This window comes from Lissotriton vulgaris, chromosome 9, assembly GCF_964263255.1.
Source record: "Lissotriton vulgaris chromosome 9, aLisVul1.2, whole genome shotgun sequence".
NCBI classification, from domain to species: Eukaryota; Metazoa; Chordata; class Amphibia; order Caudata; family Salamandridae; genus Lissotriton; species Lissotriton vulgaris.
Genome location: NC_141697.1, coordinates 1,171,362,009 through 1,171,378,482, shown reverse-complemented (window position 1 = coordinate 1,171,378,482; position 16,474 = coordinate 1,171,362,009). Strand labels below are relative to the sequence as shown.

At 45.6% G+C, this 16,474-nt stretch overlaps 1 protein-coding gene across 1 annotated transcript in view; it reads right to left on the bottom strand.

Moving 5' to 3' along the window:
* The window catches only part of GRM7 (glutamate metabotropic receptor 7), a 1,698,774-nt gene that overhangs the window by 716,394 nt on the left and 965,906 nt on the right, over positions 1–16,474 (bottom strand). The window contains exon 5 of the mRNA XM_086939213.1: positions 7,648–7,788. Coding sequence (XP_086795339.1) covers positions 7,648–7,788 — 141 coding nt within the window. The remainder of the gene's footprint in view (positions 1–7,647; positions 7,789–16,474) is intronic.

Sequence of the window (16,474 nt, the reverse complement as noted above, 5' to 3'; positions counted from 1 at the left end):
TTCAATCCATCACCGGACACTCCCTGCCCCCTTAACTCACCCATGTAGAGTCTTTTTTTTATTCCTGCGTTCTCCATGTGTCACTGTTTTTCCATTTTTCTCTTCCTCCGTCTTTACCCTTGTTGTGTTTTTCAATATCTTGTTCTGGGTCAAAGTCTGTTGAGGAAACTGGTCATCAAAAATGAGTGCTGTTGGCCCCCACTTGCACCCAGCTGCACAGTGTAAGAACTGGTGGCCACCTCCTGCAAGACTGTCAACAGTGACCACCTCAGTGCACCAGGCAGGGTTGCCAGCAGCAATATATAAAAAGTGTTTCATGAATTTGGAATGCCTCTACATGGATAACAAAATATGACCTATTGCAGCAATGCCGCAGCACCAAGGTAATAATTTGAGTACTAAATCTCTAACGCCATATAATTTGCCACTCAAATATTATATGTTGGTAATTCAACCATTTTCCTAGAAACATAGGGGCCAATTACGATGGCAGAAGGCCCGCCACCGCCAGCCGTGCGGTGGCGAGCCCTCTGCCATTGAATGACGATTCCCTGCCCGCCAAATTAGGATGGCGGGGGTAATCAAACCGTGACCTTGTCGGGCGCAAAGACCGCCTGCCACGGATCTGCCACGGGCAATCGTACTGATTGTCTGGCGGAGCGGTCTGCATCTTTAAATGGTGCCGGTGCCTAGCAGCCACCGTCCACCAAATTACGATGCAGGCTGTATCCAGCCTTTCCATGGCAGTGAAACCGCCCACCATCATAATCGGCCCCATAATCTCTAATAGACACTTTTCAGTTTTGGTACACATATATTAATTAGAATAAGCAAAAATGTCTAATATGGTAGGTTGTCCTCCTTATAGGAGAGGTACATATTTGTAGCTGGAGAGCTCCCAGTAGCTCACGAGCTGCTCGTTGGGGAAGCCTCCATCATGGGCACATTTAGCATCACTGCAAGCATCACCCAGATGGATGCTCTTGGCATGTTATGGATGTGGGAAGTTACACCAATGCTACATCGACTAAAAAAAAATCTGATGATGAGCAAATAATCACAAAAACTATTATGATTGGACCAATATCTTCACAAAGCATCCACCCAAAGCACGGGTCATGCACTGCATTACACACATGATAAGCCAAGAACGTCATGATAACTCATTCAAAAGAGTGTTAAAAGCAAATTTAGAATAAGAAGTGTGAAAAAGCTGCAAACTTGCTTTTTTTCCCAAAAAGTCTCATCTTTCATGAAAGATGTGAATTATATTAAAGTGGCGAAAGATTCCACAGAAGTAGTATTTTCAGGAAATATTCTTCTAAAAAACTTACATGTATACTACAGTTTTCAAGCAATAAAAAAGTGTGCATGTATTTTTTTGCAATCAATTTCTCTAACAGGTAAAATTGAGCAATTCTGCAAAACTCATGTGTGAAATTTAAATTCTTCTACCATCCGAAAACGAATCTCATTCAAGAAAGAACCACATGAAGCCAGTGGCTGTTGTTACACAGTTGCTGAGCAGTCTGTCACACTGTCTCATGCCTGACTTTTATTTATGTTCTGGGGGCCTTCTATAGCAAGGATAGGTCACAACACTTGAGGGGATACTGCTCCCAGTCAGGAAACATTGGGCTGGTGTGTAATTTATAACAGTAAAAAAACTGAAGTAAATACATTTATGGATTGCCGCTTACTGGTGAAACTAAATAACTATAAAAGGCCAGACATCAAGATCCATTCAAAGACTAGAAAGGGCTCCACCAGGAAAAAAATGGCATTTTGCTTGGATTGCTGAAAAGTCCTGATCGCCGGGCACCGAGGATTTTTACCGCTGAGATACCTTGATATTATCAAGGTTCATCTCAAAAGCGGTAAAAATCCTGCGAAATGCATGAATATCGCTGAAAAATCAGCGATATTCATGCATTATCGTGACAATGCTCTTAGCCATGTTATCCACCTTCCATTGGATAACATGGCTAAGAACTGCTTTTAGCAGTAAAAGTTGTTAATAGGCGTTAGAGATGTTAGCGACTGTTTTCAGTCGCTAACATCTTGGCACGCCCACTTTGCATGTCATTAGCGATAATTATCGCTGACATGCAAAGTGGGCCCCTAAATGCCCGCTATTGCCTACCAGCTGTCGCTAACTGGTGTTAGCGACAGCTTGGTAATAGGGCGATAAAATTATCGCCGCATTCGCGGGAAAAAGTCCCGCTAATGCGGCGATAATGCCCTTGGTAATATGCCCCCTGCTTCCTTCCTAGTGAAGATTAGGATACCAAGCTGCTCAGTATGGCAGGAGGCACCGATTTTCATATGGTTGGTCCCCTTTCAAAACTGCACAACTGAATTGAATAGAGTTGTTTAATTGACCGTCAACTGTTCCTCATTGGTGTTTGAATAATTTCTGCATGACTTGCCCTTTCTCGGGATGGCCCAGCTGAGATAGCAAGGATGCTAGGCGCCCTAGTGCAAGCAAGGACATGGGACTCCATAAATGTTGGTTGCACAGTCCACGACTGCCATCACTAAGTTGGACTGCTAATAAACAGTGACTAATGGATAGGACATTTGACCACTTGGAACCTGGGCGAAAGGTGAGTCAGCTGCCTGCAGAAATGGAAGACACCAGCATCGTGAGAAAACCTTCAGCGTCAATCTGCCATCCAGATGAGCATTAAGCACCCGTCATGAGAAAGAGGATAGGCCACCATGAACATTCCTTGCTCCTCATTGTCCACATTTCTATCCCTATAAATGAATTTCGTTCTTCTTTATCTCTTCATGTTCATGGTCTGAGATCCTCAGTGCACTATCTCTCCTGATATTTGCTTTTTCCTTCAACAGTCCCAAAATAACTTGTTTTATCTCATTAGAGCTTTCTGTTGGGCATTCAAAACCCTAAAACTTTGCTTAACCGCATGCGCGCTAGCGGAATTCTGCTCGCACGCTGGGTTTTTCAAAAACGCACTTTACGTGACGAGCTGGGCTCGTCATCAGCGTGCGAGGAGGCTACGCCATGACGAGCCCAGCTCGTCATCAGCGTCGAAGGGGTTAAACAACACCTCCCAATTGAACCAGATGTAGTTCAATGTATAAAGACTGTGAATGTAGACTACAGGAGTTATCAGGCCATGAACTGAGGACTGTGTACACCCGGTAACCTTCAAAGGTGCATTACCAGCGCGTCTGCTCCATCTCGGAGACCATTTAATAAGACGTAAGACTGATGAATCCGTTTTTTGGAATGAATACACTGTGCAAGCACAATGATTCTTCACACTTGGTAAGGTGTATTTTTTTACATTTGCATTTCTTTAGATTCCAGGCAGTGCCATTTGAGGCTTGCTATCAGCCTAAACAGTGTGAAGTGTAAGAAAATACAGTATGCAGCAATACAGCCTATGGTGAAAAGCCAACCACCTGAGAAAGTCAGAATTGGGGTGTTGAATAGTTTGCCTTGACAGCATGCTACAACTGGCATAAGCTCATCATATGAGGAAGAACTTAGCACAATGACCACATACAGTTTGTGTACACTGAGCAAATGAGAAAGTGCCATGCCTAAGTGCCTATATAAAGAAAGGTGCTTAATGAGAATCAGCTCAGTTTGAGAAATCAAGGCATAAGTTTAGAGATGAGTTTAGGAAACACCCTTAAAGATTTTGGGAAGCGATCAGGAGCATGACCAACTATTTGCAGCAGTGGGATTGAAGGAAGTAGAGTTAGGATCATGGAAGGGCAAAACATGAGCTACCCTAATGATTTGCAACGAACAAAAGTCAATTTCAGTCATGCTATCTGTCAAAGATTTCCCTATGAGGCTCTTACCTCAATTTTGGTGATGCGGACATCTTTGTTAGTATCATCTGCAGAAAGGTAAGAATTGATGGCCTCTTAGGTTTCCAACCCTGAGGCTGTGAAGTGATGGATGGAAACTACTGAATTTGTTTACACTAAAAGTGATCTCTTAAAAAGAATTAACCCACTTCAGAGCCAATAGCACAATCAACTTTAAAATCTTTGAGAACAACATTCAAAGCTCAAACTTGAGGAAGCAGCAGATAAAATAAGTGAAATCTAGACAGCTTGTTTCCACACCTCCTTGTGCTGTGGTAGTCAACTGGGAATATGGAAATGCAAGTTAAGTTCTAAGGGCAACCAACACCCATATTTCAATGGGCACAGTTGTAATCAATAAAGACATTTATAAATGCCAATTTTCTCCCATGGGCTATACTGCACCCATACCTTAACATAATAAAGCATGCAAAAAGTGATGGACAGAATGCTTGAATTAATAATCAGCCACTCATAATTACTAGGGCAGCATCCCAGGCCATCGTTATTTTGCGCACCATGCCACCTCAGTTCAGACCCAGCTTTATGAAAATTCGTCTTGACCCTGTTCCAATGGGAACAGTTCAGCCCCACCTGCCAAGTCAGGTCCTCCCTGAACCGGAACACAAGTAACCCAGTACCCTGTTTCACCCTCGTCATAGGCTTCTCAGCTGGGTAGGAGTTGGTTCTAGTGACATTGTGCACAGGACCCACATCTGGGCATACCTGTCGCACATAGGCCAACATATTAAAGTATACAAAACGTGATAGATGGAATGCTTGAATTAATCTCAGCCACTGGCAATGACTCACTGCTGCATCCCAGTCCATCATTATGTTGCCACCTCAGTTTGAACTCAGCCATATTACAACCAGCACCGTTGTAATCAATTGGGAATATTCAAAATGCCAATTTGGTTCTACGGACCAATCTGAACTCATATTTCAACCAGAACAGTTGGAATCAATTTGGAATATTCAAAATGCCAATTTGTTTCTACGCACCACTCTGAACCATTATTTCAACCCGCACAGATGTAATTGATCAAGGATATGAAAAATGCCAATTCGGTTTGATAGGCCACCCTGAACCCATATTTCAAAAGACCAAGCAGTATAAGTTGATCCATACAGTGCTACAAATAGGGCTCCGGGATGGTCATGTGTCTAAGAAGAAAAAAAACATTGCCGAAGTGGATATATAATTATACAAATCATTAAGTAGAATGTTTTTTCTGTAATTTTTCTCATTGATATTTGGGTTTATTTCTGGTGTCAGTAAACCAAACTATGGGTGAGTAAAATTTACTATCACTGAGGGAACAACGAGCAACGTATGTGAGTGAGCGAGTGAGTGAGTGAGGGAGTGAGTGAGTGAGAATCGAAGGTCTTGTAGTGCAAACATTGTGGACATTGTGATCACTTTGTTCTTTCACTATGAAGCTCAAAAGCTTGTGCATTTCTTTTTAAGGCTCAACTGGGTGTTTTGCTCGAAAGTTGAGAAAACATTTGCCAAGTTCCCTTTAGCTTCTAGTAGTCATAAAGACCATGGAGTATGTTGGAGGGAATATTTCAGCAACTGGCTTTGGAAAGTATTACTGGAACAACAACAAGCTAATGGGTTGAATGCTTGAATGAATCTCAGCCACTGCCAATCACTCTGGCCGCATCCTAGTCCATCATTTTTTGCTCCCAATGCCACTTCAGTTTGGACCCAGCCACACACAAATCACGTGACTCTGCCCAGTGGAAGCAGTTCGCCCGAACGGCTATGCCAGCTCCTTCCTGAACCAGGTATGCCCTGATTAGGGCTCATCAGCTAGGTATAGCTTGGTTTCAGTGGCCAAGTGTATGCCCAGATATGGATTCCTAGCTCACCGTGCCACTGGAACCAAGCTGGACATGATAGAAGAGCCCCCAATTAGGGCTAAATTGCTCCTGAGTTTCTTGTGTTCCAGTTCAGAGAGGACCTGGCTTGGCAGTTTTCTTTTGTGCCTGTTAAAGCAGGGTCAAGCCTGATTTGCATATGGCTGGGTCTAATCTGAGGTGGCATGGTGGGCAAAAGAATGATGGGTTGGAATGCAACCCCAAGAATTGCCAGTGGTTAGACTTATTGCAAGCATCCACCCATCACCTTTGGTATTTTTGGAAAGTATTAACCTCTGTAATTAACCTGCAAGTACACTTGCTAGGATGAGTAGTTTATTGTTTACTCATTTGGAAAAAGTACTTTGCTCAAGTCGCTGTTACATTTTTCTCAACCCTGCTATGCCACGAATTTTCATTTATGAGATCCAAATAGAACTGGAAAAGGTGTTGTTAATGTCCACTCCACATATCTAAGTCTAGTAAAAGTAATACGTATGCTGTCATGTTTGGGCTTCTGGGCACACAGCAGTAAGGGCCACCACCTTCTCTGAAGATTCCTAGCCATCTGTACTTCAAGGTATAGATCTTCAGAGGGAAGCAGGCTCATTCAGACTCCTTGACTACAGAACAGTCAAGAACAGTTAAGGCTTAACTCACAGAAGTTGGTTTGGGGTGCATCACACTAGTGCTGAAACACTCAGTATACGGTAAGGGGAGAACACAAACTTCTATTCAAATCAGCTACTTTTCAGCAAGTCTGAGGTTACCAGCACTAGAGTTTTGTGAACATCTAAAACACAGAAATAGAAGCAAATACAATGGCAACTCCAGAACAATATTGGCTGAACCAGCAAGGGCACAGACCTCGGGCCCGATTCACAGAACTAACTTAAGACAAGATCTTAATATTACTACCATTTTGGTATTCACAGAAGGCACTTACTCATTTCGGTATTCACAGAAGGCACTTACTCATTTCGGTATTCACAGAAGTTAGGACTCCTAATTTTAGGACTCTTAAATGCCTTCTGTAAATACCGAAAGTCTTAGAGTTAGGATTTTTCTCAGTTTAGGAGTCCTAAAGTTAGGACTCCTAACTTTAGGACTCCGAAACTGAGAAAATCCTAACTTTAAGACTTTTGTTATTCACAGAAGGCATTTTGGAGTCCTAAAGTTAGGAGTCCTAACTTTACTTCTCCTAAACTGAGAAAAATCCTAACTTTAAGACTTTTGGTATTCACAGAAGGAATTTAAGTGTCTTAAAGTTAGAACTCCTAACTTCTGTGAATACCGAAATGAGTAAGTGCTTTCTGTGCATACCGAAATGAGTAAGTGCATTCTGTGAATACCAAAATGGTAGTAAGTTTAGGATTTTGTCTTAAGTTAGTTCTGTGAATCAGGCACGCGGAGTGTATGTCTGCGTTCAGGGGAGCCAGTGAGATACCCAGACTCCTAGGTCATGGTCAAAAGTGTGAGTGCAGAAGGGCACATATGGAGAAGTCTCTAGCAATAACCTTTTACAAATTCAAAGCATGTGGTTATTTGTGTAAATCGAAATACTGTTTTGTGATTTAGAATAGGCCATTAGAATAAAATAATTTGAGATGCGTGTACAGTATGCAGCAGAGAGTTACTGCAGGACCGAAGGTGTGAGGCTAATAATAATCATAACGTGTGTCCTGGCACAACATGATTTATCCATGCGCATGAGGCTGAGCGTCACTCTTTGTGGCCTCCAATCAGGTAGCCGTGTTTGGTGTATACACCGAGACTTCAAAGGAGTGGCAAACAATAATTTGAACATGGCCCCCTACGATGAATACTCCGGTCACTAAACAGAAATATTTGTAATTGCACGACAGTTGCCAGCTTCATGTCACAAAATGCTGCGCGTGGGCACTAGAAGAGGGCACTGGGTGAATAACTAACCTGTGCATTTCCGGTCAGTGTCTTCTTTCTTGGAGCCGGTCATTGTCAATTTGCAATTAAAGGTTTCTTCCCAATATTCGGCAAACCAAACGTTCCGCCGGTTGTTCTCCAGAGTTCGGGTGGTAAAGTAGGCATCGAACCCTGTGAGGAACAAACAGGAGGCGTCAGTTGCAAACCATGGACAGGTGGCCGTGGCAGGAGCTTGGAGGGTCATTATAAAGGCACATGGAGACAGACTGACTATTGACCAGAAATACTTGATGTGCAATTGCTTCTGGGTAATAAAACAACATGCTAAAGCCTCATTAAGAAAACATTGCATTAAAAAGGGGTTAATTTGAAGAGGATCCAGTCTCTCTGAACCCAGTTCTTGGCATGCATCTCTAAAATGTAGAAGGAAGTCTCTTGGAAATGCAGAGTGGCACCTCCTTACGTCTCCTTCACAATTGGCAGGAGTTCCACCTGCTTGGTAAATATCTGAAAATATAATAATTCTGTCATTTTGTAGAAAAATGCGTCCAGCAGCATCTCTCTCTCTATTGAAGATACCAGTAACATGGAACTCTGCCCCCTCTAATTGTGTCGTTCCTACTCAATACTTTTGCCTCTCATTGTGAGTAGGGGTGGGCGTAGTTCGCGAAGTAGCGCTACGCAAAGCTATGCGAAGTGCACTTCGCACTACGCAAACTTCACGTAGCACTACGCGAGCTGCGTAGTAGCATGTTCGCACTGTGCAAGATGCGTTTTCAATGATTGCACAGTGCGGACAAGCATCTGGCACTGTGCAATAATTGAAAACGGCATCTTGCACAGTGCGAGCTGTAGTTTTCTGCTGCTCGAGTACATTATTACTCGAGCGGCAGCTTTCTCAACGCGAACTGGTAGTTTCTCATTGAGAGCGGTCGCGAGCATGCGCAACCACTCACAATGAGAAACCTGACCTCCCCGCGTTGAGAATCTCGCCAGGATGTCATTTTGGTTGCTCGCGGTCGCGAACATGATGTTGAGGACCGCGAACAAGCAAATAATGACCGCTGCACTACGCTACGCTGCACTACACGTGTTCGCACTGTGCTACGTGCAGCTCGCGTAGTGCGAAGTTGCGCAAACTTAGCAAACTCCGCGAGCGTAGCGTAGTGCTTCGCCCAGGGTTAATTGTGAGTGTCTCTTTTAATTACAACTTGGACTGAAAGGGGGGTTTTCAACCAAATCTGGCTTCTGAGATCTACAGTATTAAAACCTCATGGACTAGAAAGTAAGCCTGGGTGGTGAACTCCGCTCCATTCGTGGAGTTTGCAGAGTGTTCTGTACTCCGTACTCCACGGAGCTCGCAATGTGCAAGAAAACTCTGCTGCGCTTAGCGCAGCAGACTTTTTCCTCACTTGCCAACTGCAGTTCGTACTGCATTCCACCACTTGCAGAACTCCGTCAAGTTTTTTTGTCACTTCAAAGACGTTGCAAAATGTTGGAAAACATGCAGAAATTAGTGTAGAAAGGCTGCTTTTCCTAGCATTTCCCCATTCCTTAATGGTACTCTTGTAATGGTGACATAACTGCACCCAGAAATGACAGTACTAATGACACCTTTGCGTCTCTGCTCCATTTTGAGAGTAGGCACATCACACAGCCATGGTATAAATGGACCTGTTGCACTGATTTTTTTTTCTTTATGTACTACCATCCTAAGGCAGTGTATAAACTCATTATCTGATCTACATGGAACACATTCCAGCTTCATTACATAGGAGGCAACAGAAAATATGTGGGGAAACTGCAAAGACCCAAAACTTTTTCCATACGTTTTCCTTACCTTTTTACCCATTTTGGGGCATATTATCAAGAATGGCGTTAAAATTATTGCCGCTTTAGCGGCAGGAAACTGCCACTTAAGCAGCGATAATGAGCTTGCTAATAATGGGATCCTAGATTCTGATGCGAACCTGGGCTTCTATGGGAATTCACAAGGGTATATTATCAAGCCCATTATCGCCGCATTAGTTGCAGTTTCCTGCCGCTAAAGCGGCGATACTTTTAACTCTGTTCTTGATAATATGCCCCTTTAAGTCCACATTTTACCACCCTTTGGCCACCAATGCGGACATGGAGAGACCATTAAAATTATGAATTTTATGAATTCGGTATAAACATGAAATTAACTCTTCAGTTAAATTTGCTCTCATTTCAAAGTGTTGCATTTACACACAAAAGCAATCTTGCTCCCAGTGGCTGAAAGACACAGGCAGCCTGATTCATGAAAACCGAATTCTGCAAATTTTTAAATTGTGATTTACAGCGAATCGCAATTTAGAATTCGCAGACCGGCATTCATCAAAATTTGCGAGAAAATAAAGCGTTTCGCACGCGGCCGCAAAAAGCATTAGCGATTTTTAAAAATCGCAGATAAATCGCTGTTTCCGTCAAAATCCATGTAGGAATTGCGATATTGCAAATTGCGAGATCGCTAAATGCGATCTAGCAATTAGCGAGTTCATAAAAACGGGAAGTCGCATTTCGAGCACAGTGATGACATCACAACCAGGAAGCAGGCACTTCCCACCCCCATTCAGAACAGTAAGGCTGATCTCGAGGCTGCATCTCACAGAGCTCCTTCCAGGACACCTCCAAACTTCCAAATCCTTTACTTTTGTGACTGCAGCAATGGCAGAGGATGCAGCACCAGTGCCCAGTGACACCGTGCGCAAGCGGAAGCTCAAATTCTCTGAGGAGGAGTTGGAGCACCTGATTGACGGAATGGTTGAAAACCACCCAAAACTTTTTGTAAAGGACTCCAAGAGGGTGCCTGAGGCGGAGAAACGCCGACTCTGACTTGGGATAGCCACAAAAGTCAACGCTGTGGGCGTGACACACAGGTCGCTCGAGGAGCTGAAAAAGAGGTGGTACGATCTCCGAGGTCGTGCCAAGGAGAGGGTGGCAGAGAGGCTGGGCGAGACCCTGGCTACTGGAGGTGGAGATCCTACGGTCCCTCCCAACACCCCCTTGGAGGACCGCGTGGAGGACACACTTGAGCGAGAGGCATGCATAGGGGTCATCGTGCCCGATTCACAGAACTAACTTAGGACAAAATCCTAAACTTACTACTTTTGGTATTCACAGAAGTTAGGATTTTGTCTTAAGTTTGTCTTAAAACAAACTTAAGACAGACTTAAGACAAAATCCTAACTTAAGTCTATCTTAAGCCTGTCTTAAGACAGTGTATAAACTCATTATCTGACCTACATGGAACACATTCCAGCTTCATTACATAGGAGGCAACAGAAAATATGTGTGGAAACTGCAAAGACCCACAACTTTTTCCATACGTTTTCCTTACCTTTTTACCCATTTTGGGGCACATTATCAAGAACGGCGTTAGAATTATCGCCGCTTTAGCGGCAGGAAACTGCCACTTAAGCAGCGATAATGAGCTTGATAATAATGGGATCCTAGATTCTGATGCGAACCTGGGCTTCTATGGGAATTCACAAGGGTATATTATCAAGCCCATTATCGCCGCATTAGTTGCAGTTTCCTGCCGCTAAAGCGGCGATACTTTTAACTCTGTTCTTGATAATATGCCCCTTTAAGTCCACATTTTACCACCCTTTGGCCACCAATGCGGACATGGAGAGACCATTAAAATTATGAATTTCATGAATTCGATATAAACATAAAATTAACTCTTCAGTTAAATTTGCTCTCATTTCAAAGTGTTGCATTTACACACAAAAGCAATCTTGCTCCCAGTGGCTGAAAGACACAGGTAGCCTGATTCATGAAAACCGAATTCTGCAAATTTTTAAATTGCGATTTACAGCGAATCGCAATTTAGAATTCGCAGACCGGCATTCATCAAAATTTGCGAGAAAATAAAGCGATTCGGACACGGCCGCAAAAAGCGTTAGCGATTTTTAAAAATCGCAGATAAATCGCTGTTTCCGTCAAAATCCGTGTAGAAATTGCGATATCGCAAATTGCGAGATCGCTAAATGCGATCTCGCAATTAGCGAGATCGTAAAAACGGGAAGTCGCATTTCGAGCACAGTGATGACATCACAACCAGGAAGCAGGCACTTCCCACCCCCATTCAGAACAGTGAGGCTGATCTCGAGGCTGCATCTCACAGAGCTCCTTCCAGGACACCTCCAAACTTCCAAATCCTTTACTTTTGTGACTGCAACAATGGCAGAGAATGCAGCACCAGGGCCCAGTGACACCGGGCGCAAGCGGAAGCTCAAATTCTCTGAGCAGGAGTTGGAGCACCTGATTGACGGAGTGGTTGAAAACCACCCAAAACTTTTTGGAAAGGACTCCCGGAGGGTGCCTGAGGCGGAGAAACGCTGACCCTGACTTGGGATAGCCGCAAAAGTCAACGCTGTGGGCGTGACACACAGGTCGCTCGAGGAGCTGAAAAAGAGGTGGTACGACCTCCGAGGTCGTGCCAAGGAGAGGGTGGCAGAGAGGCTGGGCGAGACCCTGGCTACTGGAGGTGGAGATCCTACAGTCCCTCCCAACACCCCCTTGGAGGACTGCGTGGAGGACACACTTGAGCGAGAGGCGTGCATAGGGGTCATCGGGCCCGATTCACAGAACTAACTTAAGGCAAAATCCTAAACTTACTAACTTTGGTATTCACAGAAGTTAGGATTTTGTCTTAAGTTTGTCTTAAGACAGGCTTAAGATAGACTTAAGTTAGGATTTTGTCTTAAGTCTGTCTTAAGTTTGTTTTAAGACAAACTTAAGACAAAATCCTAACTTCTTTGAATACCAAAAGTAGTAAGTTTAGGATTTTGTCCTAAGTTAGTTCTGTGAATCGGCCCCTCAATCTGGACTCATCCCGACCCACCCAAGACAGCCAATGTAAATGGCATGCGACTGCGACCCTGTCCCCTAACACTGGCCATGACCCTATAGCCTCCCATAATCATCCCAAGTCATGCAATCCATGCACATTAGGTCATGCCCAAAAGCATTGTGGGACATGTAGTCTGCCCACAATGTACTAGAACCCCAATGCAGCCAGACATGTCCCAAAGTACGCAATGCCACAGCCAGTCAGGGAATGTCAGCCAGCATGCATGTAGCAACTGCACGTGTGACGGATACATGCAATTAATCTACGTCCACTTCCCCTCACAGGTGGCGCTGACAACAGCAGCGACAGCGACAGGCTGCTCATAGACGAGGCACCAGAGGATGCAGAGGAGGTGCCAACAGCCACACATCCTGCACCATCAGGCGCTGCACCTATTCCTGCTGCCAGGGCACCCCCATCTGCGCCAGCACCATCAGGCGCTGCACCTATCCCTGCTGCCAGGGCACCACCATCTGCGCCAGCACCATCAGGCGCTGCACCTATCCCTGCTGCCAGGGCACCACCATCTGCGCCAGCACCATCAGGCGCTGCACCTATCCCCGCAGCCAGGGCACCACCATCTGCGCCAGCACCATCAGGCGCAGCACCATTGACAACCGCAACACCACCACCAGCGGGACCCTCTACATCTGGTGCTGCTAGTGCGGTGACAGTGCGCACACCCACTGTGGCCAGCCAGCACAGCAGGCATGGCAGGGATCGCCAGCAGAGCACAGCACACAGCGGCAGGAGGGTGATTGCTGTGCACGTGCCAGGGCTCAGCATAGAGCGCCTGATGCTGCGCATCCATCAGTTGCAGGCACGACGGCAAGGGGCAATACAACTCCAGCTCCACAACATTGGCAACCCGCTCAAACTATGTCATTGGGAATGCCACCTCCCAGCTCTCACAACGGTCCCTGGCTATGCAGCAGCAAATGGTGCAATGCTGCGAGGATGTGGCACAAGTCTTGGAGCAGGTCACCAGTGCCGTACTGGCACTACATCCTACTGGGCCAGCCAATGTTGGTGGGGACGACACCAGTGAGGGCACCTCCAGTGTCAGCAGCCTGTCTGCCTCACAAGTTGGTGTGCTACGCCGCAGCACCAGGCCCACTACAGGGTCACATGCCGTCCCAGAGGAAGAGCCAGAGAGGCGATTGGGTGCCGTGCGCCGGAGGCGCAATTGACTTTACTGTACATTGGCAGGGACATGCTGATGATACAAGCATGTCCTGTGTATTGTTTGGAGCAGTATGGCGCAATACTGCTTGCATGTAAAGAATAGCAAAATTACATTATTATTGTGCCTTCAACAATAATATTTATTCTAGCATCGTACATCGGCCTCCTGTCATTATTTCCATTGGCATGCAATTGTGATTTGTTGGGTGAGGGGAGTGGGTGCACTAGAAAATGTTCATTGTGATGTGGTTGCGGCGTCTGTGTCCTTCAGCTGGGTTCTCCCCGCGTGCATGACGCACATGTGCAGGTGGCCGGTCGTCCCCTTCCGACTTACTCCCAGAGATCTCTACAGGTATCCGGCGCTTGGTAGCAATGTTGTGTAGTATTGCACACACAGCCACAATGCGGCAGCACACATCAGGACTGTAGTACATGGCCCCACCAGTCTTGTGCAGTATGCAGAATCTGCTCTTCAGTAGCCCAAATGCCCTCTCAATGCAATTCCTTGTGCGTATGTGTGGTACATTGTAGCGCTGTTGCTGTGGTGTAGCAGGGTTGAGGTATGGGGTGAGGATGTATTCACGGAGGGCGTAGCCACTGTCACCTGAATGAGAGGAGCAGAGGGTGAGTGCCTGTGCAGCGCAGCTACTTCATCGCAGTGTAACATTGTGGGCCAAGTGTACTTACCAAGTAGGTGTCCTTCACCAAAGTCTCCCCTGGCCAGTCGTGTGTGGAGGCCGCAGTGCCGGAATATGAAGGAGTCATGTGTACTCCCTGGGTACTGTGCCACTATGTCCGTGATGTATGTCTTTGCATTGCAGACCATCTGGATGTTGAGGGAGTGGTAGGACTTGCGATTGCGGTACATGTACTCCATTGCAGCTGGTGGGCAGATGTGGATGTGGGTACAGTCAATGCATCCTATCACATGTGGGAAATGCGCAACATTGTAGAATTGATGCTTGGTCTCATCCAAATCCTGTTGGCTGGTGGGAAATTTGATGTGGTGGTGTAGCTGGGTCAGCATTGCGTCTAGGAAACTCCTTCGGCAGCGGGACATGGTGGGCTGGGATATCCCCCCAGCAGCCGCAACTATCCCCTGGAAGCTCCCGGAGGCCAGAAGGTGCAGGCTACACAATACCTGGACATGTGTGGGCACGGCATTGGTCCGCCTTGTTGGGTGCTGCATGAGGGGGTCAAGGTCCTGAATTAGCTTGATGATCATTGGCCCATTCAGGCGGTAGTTTGCGTATATTTGCTCTCTGGTTTGGCCCAGCAGGGTGACCCGCTGGCGGAATATCCTGTCCTGGATTCTGCGTCTCCTCCGTGCTGCTCGCTGTAGCCTTCGCTACCTGACCACCATGTAGAGTCCTGGCATTGTGAGACTCCTTATGCTGATGCTGCATCTCCTTAAGTGTGTTTGGTCAGGCCTGCACCTGTTACTGACTGGGCAATGGTTTTTCCAATTTTTTTTTACAATGGCTTTGATGGTTACCACCTGCTTTGGGTTGTCCTTAAATTGCGCCTCGCAAACAGCGATTTCGTTTTTTTTTGCTATTTGCGATTTTTCATGATTACCGATTGCGATTGTATTGCGAATTCGCTATTTTATTCACAGAATCCGTGGTTTCTCGCAAATTCCGATTCGCTAATGGTCTACTGCCGGGATTCTACGAATCTTTTTGCAATTTCGCTATTCTGTGTTTGCGATTTCGCAATTTTCTTCTAGAATACCGATTTTGTCAATTGCGCTCGCAATAGCATTTTCGCAGCTATTGCGCTCGCAATTTTGCTTCATGAATCAGGCTGAGGGTCTCTTATTTATAACTGAAAAATCAAGGCATTTTTTTTAAGTAGGAGAAATTAAAATGCAAATTTTTTTTACATTATGAAAATTTTTCTTCCATTTGAAAAAAAGGTTGTCTGTTTGTGTTATACAGGTAATGCTGGCACATATTGTGAAAGGCATGCCCTGTAGCACTGATACATATGACACAGGCTCTCATTCACCCATAAACATAAGTCTCATTCATACGCCTCAAAGACCACGCTTTCACTGACACACATGACAGCCCTCTCATAGTGCCCCTAGGCAAAGTATTTTGTTCAAATCATAGTATCAGGCTACATTGACATTAGGCTTAAAGTTAATGAAGCTGTGCGTGGGGGTGTCTAGTAGCACTGCGTGAGTGGCTTGGGCATCACTAGCTCACAATGATTTGCACTGATTAGAAGTAGCTCTCACTACAGATAAAGTAGGAGACCCTTTCTAAAAATCACCTATAGAAATACTTTAGTTTCCTTAACGCTGTGGAGACCAATCTCTTGCATGTGATTGGGCTATATGCAACACACTAAGGGCCTGATCACAAGTTTGGATGATGGGCTTCTCCATCCCTCGTCAGCCCACACGCACTAACCTCACCAGAATACATCCTCCTAGGGAACCTGAACTTCCACCTGGAGAACAACAACGACAACAACACCACCACCCTGCTCGACAACCTCGCCAACCTCGGACTCAAGCAACTGATAAACACCCCCACCCACTACACCGGCCACACGCTGGACCCCATCTTCTCCACCAGCAACCACGTCTCCTTCAGCCACTCCACAGGACTACACTGGACCGACCACAGCTGCATCCATGACAGAAAACATGACAGCCCTCAAGAACGCCACTCGCGAACCCCACCAGCTGATCCGCACCACCAAAAGTACATCGTTCAAAGAGAGGCTGGACAACAACACCCACAACAGCAAGGAACTCTTCAACATCGTGAAAGAGCT